The sequence below is a fragment of the Bos javanicus genome, chromosome 2 (assembly GCF_032452875.1).
Source record: "Bos javanicus breed banteng chromosome 2, ARS-OSU_banteng_1.0, whole genome shotgun sequence".
In the NCBI taxonomy this organism is placed as follows: domain Eukaryota; kingdom Metazoa; phylum Chordata; class Mammalia; order Artiodactyla; family Bovidae; genus Bos; species Bos javanicus.
In genome coordinates, this window is record NC_083869.1 from 104593275 (window position 1) to 104601624 (window position 8350).

General features: G+C 47.4%; 1 protein-coding gene across 2 annotated transcripts in view; it reads left to right on the forward strand.

Annotated features, from left to right (window-relative positions):
- Nucleotides 1-7737, forward strand: part of SMARCAL1 (SWI/SNF related, matrix associated, actin dependent regulator of chromatin, subfamily a like 1) — a 53174-nt gene extending 45437 nt beyond the window's left edge. For both annotated transcript variants that reach the window (XM_061384308.1, XM_061384318.1), the window contains exons 14-18: nucleotides 623-725; nucleotides 2017-2199; nucleotides 3227-3327; nucleotides 4282-4378; nucleotides 7460-7737. In XM_061384308.1, coding sequence (XP_061240292.1) covers nucleotides 623-725; nucleotides 2017-2199; nucleotides 3227-3327; nucleotides 4282-4378; nucleotides 7460-7672 — 697 coding nt within the window. In that variant the 3' untranslated portion in view covers nucleotides 7673-7737. The remainder of the gene's footprint in view (nucleotides 1-622; nucleotides 726-2016; nucleotides 2200-3226; nucleotides 3328-4281; nucleotides 4379-7459) is intronic.
- The last annotated feature ends 613 nt before the right edge of the window (nucleotides 7738-8350 follow it).

An 8350-nucleotide genomic window follows, 5' to 3' on the forward strand; every position in this document is an offset into this window, starting at 1 on the left:
GGAGGGCTATCCCTGACGAGTCTCCTGAGTATGAGTACATGCATTCGTGTGCATGCTCAGTGGTGTCTGACTCTTTGCGACATGACTCCTCTATCCCCCAGGCTCCTCTGTCCATGGAATTTCCCAGGCAAGAATACTGGAGTAGGTTGCCATTTCCTACTTACTTCTCAATACTACGTTGCCAGAAATTTGATTACTGTCAAGAATCCCTTAATCCTTGCCCAGGCATTTTCAGATCTATAGACAGCACTTCAGTTTTTATTGAAAACACGCTTGAATGATAGTAGCAGCCAAAGTGAAAACTGTTAATTATCTAGTATGATCTTAGGTTATAAGAATGTTTCAGTAACCTGTCAGAAACATGTAAAACATGAAGATACTTTGACTTATTTGTGTTTGGGAGATGACTAAAAAGTATGGAAGAATTCTGTACATGGCAGAAGATGACTTCCCTACACCTTCTGAGGGCGAGAGGGAAAGGTCAGCTCTCAGAGGAGGGAGTGGATGGGCCAGGGAGGCAGGTACCCCAAAGGTGTCTACCACAGATGCAGTCACTTTTCAGTAACTAACTTCAGTCAGATTGCATATGTTTTCAATTTATTGTTGTCTTTGTTAAATGCAGCGAATATATCCTGGACCTGCTAGAAAGTGGACGAGAGAAGTTTCTTGTGTTTGCGCACCATAAGGTGGTTCTGGATGCAATTACTAAGGAGCTTGAGAGGAAGGTATGCACCCTTTGAACTTCAGCACAGGATGCTTTCTTGTTTGTGTGTTGGCTGCTGAGTTGTTTTGAGCAGGCTGAGGTCAGATCTGAGCAAGTGAGATGAAGTTTTCCAGAACCATTGCTGAAGACTTTCTGAAGGATTTTTCTTGCTTTTAGAACCATGAACATGTTGTTTTAACCCATCTTTTAAAATTTTTTTTAATTTTAATTGCTTTGAAAGTGCAAGTATTAGCTGCTCAGTCATTTCCAACTCTTTGCAACACCATGGACTATAGCCAACCAGGTTCCCCTGTCCATGGGATTCTTCAGGTGAGAATACTGGAGTGGGTGGCCTTTCCCTTCTCTAGGGCATCTTCCTGACCCATGGATTGAACCCAGGTCTCCTGCGTTGCAGGCAGATTCTGTACTGTCTGAGCTACCAGGGAAGCCTTACTGAGATACAATTATAGGTACATGTGATCTGTCTGTACATGCGATGATTGGGATGAGTCTCTGGGCAATGATGCTGAGTAGAGACCACAGCCCCAGAGTTTACATAGTGTTTATATAGCATTTCTGACATGGAACATTTTAGAAATGCAGGCCAGATTAGTAAGGAGCAGGTGGGTGAGAGCGAAGCAGGAGGGAAGTGGGCAGGGCTATAAAAGGGCCACGGAGCATCCCTGTGTGGTTAGAACCATTCACTGTCTCCACTGTGAAGGCAGATATGTGAAAACCCACATGTGGGATAAAACTGTATAGAACACATACACATGAGTCTCAGTAAAATGGAAAATTGAATACGGTCAGTGGATTGTATCAAAGTCAGTCTCCTGGGTATAATTGTGCTATAGTTTTACCAATATTGGGCTTCCCTGGTGGCCCAGATGGTAAAGAATCTGACTGCGATGCAGGAGATCTAGGTTTGATCCCTGGGTGGGGAATATCCCCTGGAGAAGGGAATGGCTCCCCACTCCAGTATTCGGGAGAACTCTAGAAAATTCCATGGACCAGGGAACCTGGTGGGCTATATATAGTCCATGGGGTTGCAAAGAGTTGGACACAAGCCAACGACTAACAATACTTCAGCTTTTACCAATATTATCATTGGGGTAATGGACAAGGAATCCCTCTGTTTTATTGCTTAATACACACGCGAACCTACAGTTCTGTCAACACAAGGTTCAGTTTGAAAGGAAAGGCCAGAAAAAAGCTTGGAAAGCAGTTCAGAGGGCGCCTGTTGGAGCTCAGAGCCCCAGCAGCGCGGTTCTCTGCGCACCCCTGCCCAACCGCCCCTCTCCCTGTTTCCGCAGCGCGTGCAGCACATCCGTATCGATGGCTCCACCTCCTCGGCCGACCGCGAGGACCTCTGCCAGCAGTTTCAGTTGTCCCCGGGCCCTGCCGTGGCCGTGCTGTCCATCACCGCCGCCAACATGGGCCTCACCTTCTCCTCGGCTGACCTGGTGGTGTTCGGGGAGCTGTTTTGGAACCCGGGGGTGAGGAGCGCTCGTCGGGAGGGGCGGGGTGGCGGCGAGAGGCGGGGCTTGTGTGCGCTGTCCCTGGTGCTAGCGTCATGGCCCCTGGTTGTCCATCAGCTTCATAAACAGATCTTAGGTCTTCACAGCACCCTGCTTTGTAGCAGGATTATCGACTCCATCTCATTATCAATGGGTAGGCTGATGTTCTGAAGAAACCTCCGGATCCATCTCTCCCTGAAGACGCTGGGGGCTCAGAAAGCATAGCTGTCACTTAAGGGGAGCGCATGGCAGCCCCGGTCCCAAGCCTCTGCCTTCCCACCCTGAGCCCCTTTGATCCACCACCCCTGGGAGCCACTTTAGTGATGGGGCCACAGCAGGGCGACCACGGTGGTGTTCCCTGGACACCGCCACCGTGCCCACTGGCCTTATCTGATGAGCTGACTACTGTGGCAACAGACGGAAGACATTTGTTGGGACTTGTAAAGTTTTCTCCTCAACTGCAGAAAGAAGGTCTTTCCCTCCTGATGTCCTGACTGCGTGTGGCTCTCACTGCCACACGCTGGCAATGGCCATAACGATGACGATGGGGGGCTTAGAGGTGGAAGGCTTCTTAGAATAGAAACCATGGCTGGTGGGTTTCATTGTTCGTTGTAGGGTTTACCACGGTATAAAAAAGCCACCCTACCCCCGATCCTATCTGGCCTCTGCCCAGGCACAGTATTTTTATCTATTTAGAAGATAACTTTTCATTACACGGAGGAAGACAGAAAGTATGCCGGGTCCCCTTCATCATGGCTGATGGCAGAGCTGCAGCTCAGCCTCCCTCCAGCACCGGGCCCAGCCCTGGGGAGCGTCCACAGCTGCAGCTACAGATTGAGTTCCCCGTGATGCCCAGTGCTGTGTTTGCCTCTCCCTTTTGTCAGACGACAGGTTGTTTGTGGGCACAGGCTCGCAGGCCCCCGGCCGTGTGACCCACAGTGAGGAGGCAGGGCTGTGATGGACCGAGCAGCCTCGACCTGTCTCCATCCTGCCCCATGCCCTGCAGGTGCTGATGCAGGCTGAGGACCGGGTGCACCGCATCGGACAGTTGAGCTCCGTGAGCATCCACTACCTGGTGGCGAGAGGCACGGCTGATGACTACCTCTGGTGAGGCCGCTGGCTGGCCCAGCAGTTGGGCTTGACACCAGTGATGTATTTTCTTTGCTCCCTGAGAGCCTCTGCTTTGGGGGAGCTCTCCAGGGACCCACACAGAAGACTCACTGGTAGTGCCCTCCCCCTTTCATCATGACCCTGTCTGGCCCCCTGCACAGCATTACTGTGACTGCAGGCGGGTGGGGGGAATGAGGAAACCTTGCAGGAATAAGAGTACGTGGCTCCTTCCCACTGACCTGAGAAAAGGGAGGAGAACTTACTGGGACGAAATGTAGGTGAAATTTTGTTTGTAAAACACTCTTCCCAGACGTGAAGGCTCTTGCTTAGACAGGGAAACACCCCCTTTGTCCCCTCGTGATGTCTGCTGGTACCGTAAGGCAACATTTTCAGTGCTGCTGCTGGGCCATCCAAAGAAGTGGCTCACTTGGGTCATGCAGTGCTTTCTTAGCAGAACTGGGATAAAATGTTCAACTCTATGGAGTTTCATATCCATTACCTAAGAGAACGATCTCAAAATACTCCCTCCCAGTTCCATTTCTCCCTCCTGATAATAAGTTTCTTGATTATCTAATTTGTCTCCACTGCCTCCCTCTTTCTAGCTGATGACTGAGGTATCTTACCTTTACTTTGTGTGTGGCTTGCTTCTTCATCCCTGTCTCTGTTAGTGGATTTGTTACTCAGGCAGCTCATAACAGCACAAGGTCCAAAATTTTGTTGTAATGGCATTTATTTCATACACATCTCCCAGTAGAAAGAACTTTGAGTCTGATATCTGAGCCCTGATTTGGTTGGTTTACAATAGAGAGGAAGTATGTGTTTCAGGATGGGTGTTCGTGCCTGGAGAGTTGCAGAGATGTGAGACAGTAAGCTGTCCCTTAAGCACAGGAGGGGTGGTCTTGTAATCAGTCTGCTGGGTCCACGCACTGCAGCTCCTTTCTTCCCCAACAGGCCCCTGATTCAAGAGAAGATTAAAGTTCTGGGTGAAGCTGGGCTCTCTGAGACCAATTTTTCAGAAATGACAGAAGCCACAGATTACTTCTCCAAGGTAACACCAGCCCATGGCTCCCTGCACTGGGGCGTCCTGAGGTTTGGAATAGGAAGATGTGAATCACTCCTGGAATCTCCCCCAGACTGAGAGCCGAAATAAACGGCTGCGGTCGTTCTCAGGCCAATCCATGTGTGCATCCCTTTATGGAGAAGTGCTGACATTAACTCCTGCTGCTTTTCACATACCCTCCTAGATCCTCCTAAAACCAGGGCCTCCAAATGCTGCCATCAGGCCAAACTGACAAAAAACTCCCCATGCAAACTGCTAAATTGTTGCAAAAAGTACATAGCACCACTCAGCAGGCTGGCCACCAGAACATGTCCCCAGCCCACAGTGGGGAGTGTTTCACATAGGGTGTTGCTTTCATGTACATATTTTCCCCTCTGTAGCTGCATTTTATTCTCAGTGTCTCCCCGTTTTATAAAGGGGTGAACAGAGATTTGCATAGGAGTAAGACTAGCCCACAACTGCCCTGCAAATCTCTGTTTACCCACTCCAATATTCTTGCCTGGAGAATTCCATACACAGAGCAGCCTGGTGGGCTACAGTCCATGGGGTTGCCAAGAGTTGGACACGGCTGAGTGACTAACACTTTCACTTTCACACAAGCTGGCCCACAGTCACTGGTCACGTGAAGCCAGCTCAAGGCAGAAGGCTTCCGGGCTCCGCCAGCATTCCCTGTATGACAGCCTCTTATTATCAAGGAGAGTAAGAGGCCCATGAGCATCCTTCCGTGACCAGCTGGGCCTTGTCAGAAAGGCTGAGAGGAGATCTGTTTGCCTCTGGCGAGAACAGCCTGGGCCCAGCAGGCCTGCCCTGGCCTAGCTCTCCAACCCCATGGCACCCACAGCCCTTCTTCCTCCATTTCTGTGAAACAAGGAAGAGAGGAGTGAGAGGTGCAAAGACTCCCAGGGCTGGTCTTCATTCACCTGCTCAGGTGGTTGACGAGGAAGGTGAGAATTCAGGAGGTCCTGAGAGGATTGTTTCTAAAGAGTGAACTTGGACAGAGGTCTGAGCCTTGTGCTGAAAGGCAGCCTTGCTCTTCAGAAAACTGAGGTGCCTTCTCCTTCCTGTGGAATCACTGAGCATCAAAGCTGAGTTTAAATCAACACAGTCTTGTAGGTGATTCTAAGACTTGTCTGAGGGTGTGATCTTTACATTTACTTAAAACTAAATTCTTTTTTCAGGATGTAATTATTGGGATAAATTGGACTCAGGGGAGATATAATATAAATTATCCTTACAGTTAATAAGCCAATTTTAAAAAACAACTTTATTTTTAAATTTTTTAAAGAACTCTCTAATTCAGTTGAATAATGACTGTTTTGATAGAGCCTTGCTTATTATTTGCCCTTTAAAAAGAAAGAGCCTTATTTTTAAAGGATTCTCAACTAATAAGAATAGGTTTATTTATAACTCATTTATTTATACTGGCCTGACCCTCAGTTGCTCTGAATTAAGACTTTCTGCCTAAAAGTACAAATGCAAGATAATACAAACGGAGTTTATCAATATTTATTTTGATTAGTAATTAAAACTGAAAGCTTTATCAACTGTTAGGACAAGAAAATGTTGCCTCCTTGTATAGGAGCCCAAAGCAAAAAAGGTCATGTCTGCCTGCCTGCTGAGAGGGAAAGTGAAATATTTGTCTGATCTTGGAATTTGCTTCCCTTTGTGTGTGCTCCAGATTAGCACAGAGCTTTGCCGTCACAGACTCCAATGAATGTGGACAGTTACTTCTATCTGGAGTAGGCTGCCTTTTGAGCAGCATTTCCTTGACTTTTAGTTGCCCAGACAGAAGCCTGATGAAGGTTATCGTAGAGGAGGGCACATGGCTGCTATGAGCCTGATCTTAATTACCTTTAATGTCGTGTCCCATCTGAATATTTGGGATCCTGAATGGCTAGCAAATGTAGGGCACAGGTTACTGAATAATCTAGAGTCCTTGCAGCATCAGTTTTCAAGAACTTAGTGTCACTGTGGAAGGCTTTCATGAAAGCAAAGAGTGGCTAGTTGGGTTGAGACCTGACTACAAAGGGCCTGGAAGCAGACTTGATGAGGTAGACACAGGGTGCCCAGTGACGTGACAGGAGAATCTTAGTAGAGGGCAGTCTAGAGGGAAAAATCAGGCCTGGGCCAGACCTGTGGGCAGGTGATGTGGGACGAGGCCTGAGGCAGGAAGTGCAGTGAAACCATTTCAGGTCCAGGCAGGTACAGAGCCATGCAGCCCAAGTAAACAAACTGCCTTCGAGGAACCTAGGAGGGATCAGAGGGAGAAGCCAACCTTGATGTGTGAGATACGGAATCAGGACACCCCGGTGATCACAAGCCCGGGGGACTGGGTGAGAAGTGGGAGACCGTCAAAACCAGGGAACAGAAGCTGGTTCGGAGATGTAGGATTGAGGTGAGAGATGGCTGTGGTTTTTAGACAGGTTTGTTTTTATGGACCTGTGGGAAGTCACTGGAGACACTGAATATGTGCCTCTGGGTTGAATGATGGTCAGGGCTGGGAGCCAAGACAGAGGAGAGATCAGCAGAGGGGTGAGAACGAGCCCAGCATGTGTTGTGGTCGTGACCACTGGGTGTGATTCTAGCCCTACACTGTTGTCATCAGCACATAGGCACAGTTGTAATCATTGTAACTTTAGGGGAGTCAGAAATGGGTGCGTGTATCTACTTATCAGTATGTTAAGTGTATGTTTTATAACCTCTCTGAAAATTAGGTATAAACCATGGCTGAACACACTGATTTGGGAGTTGACTTAGCAGTTTAACCTCTTAGTGGAAAAAGGCCTTGGAGGAAGTGAGAGCTTGGGAGCTATTTCATCACTGAGATAGTGATTTGTAAAGTTAGAAGGGAGAAGCATTCCCAACATAAATTAGTGTGAGAGCAGGTCCTTTGTTGCTTTCACAACCATTTCTTTTTCTTTTTTCTCAACAAGCAGTAGAGAAGAAGCCAGACATGAAGGCAATAAGGCTGCTCGAGTGATAAATAGTTTACTGAGCTGGTCCCACAGAGGTGGAGGAAAAGTCAATGTTAATGCCTGGGTACTGATGTCTTTTCTTCCTCTGATGAAGGACTCAAAGCAGCAGAAGATCTACAACCTATTCCAGAAGTCCTTCGAGGAAGACGGAAACGATATGGAGCTCCTGGAGGCAGCAGAGTCCTTTGATCCAGGTTCCCAGGACACGGGAGACAAGCTGGATGAAAGCACATTGACGGGCAGCCCAGTGAAGAAGAAGAGATTTGAATTTTTTGATAACTGGGACAGCTTTACCTCTCCTCTATAAGAGGAGGGGGGAAAAGCATTAAAAATAATGGAATTTATTAAAATAACAAAAGGCTTTTTATTTTTTTTGAGGCGTATGCTCCTCTCGTCCTTACTTCAGTGTTGGTCTCTGTCTCCAAGCCCAGTGGGTTACCAGGCCAAGTGTCAGCATTTGCTTTCATTATGTGTGGGTTTGCCTGGGTCTTAATTAACTTTAGCTGGACCTACCAAGAAACAGATAGTAGGTCGTAGTAATGGTGAATCATGTTCTTTAATTAACAAGGTGCTTCCTCCATAGCCCCTGAAATCTAGATTTTTTTAAATGTATTGATTCCGCAAATATTTATAGAGCACTTAATATGTGCCAGGCCCTGTTGTAGGTGCTGACAGCAGTTCACTAAACAAGGAAGGAAAGTACACGCTTTTGCCAAGGTTATCATATTAACAGGAGAGGCAGTATTTTTCTATGAAGAAAGGTAAAGTAAGCTAAGCGTGTAGAGCAGGGGTTGACAAGCTTTTTCTATAAACAGCCAGAGAGTAATTAATTTTGCCTTTATGGGTCAGGATGTTTGTGTTGGAACCACTCAGCTGTGCTGCTGTGGTGCAGAATCAACTATAGACAATCCAGAAACAAGCGACTAGGGCTCTTTTCCAATAAAACTCTATTCCAGACACTGAATTTTGAACTTCATATAATTTT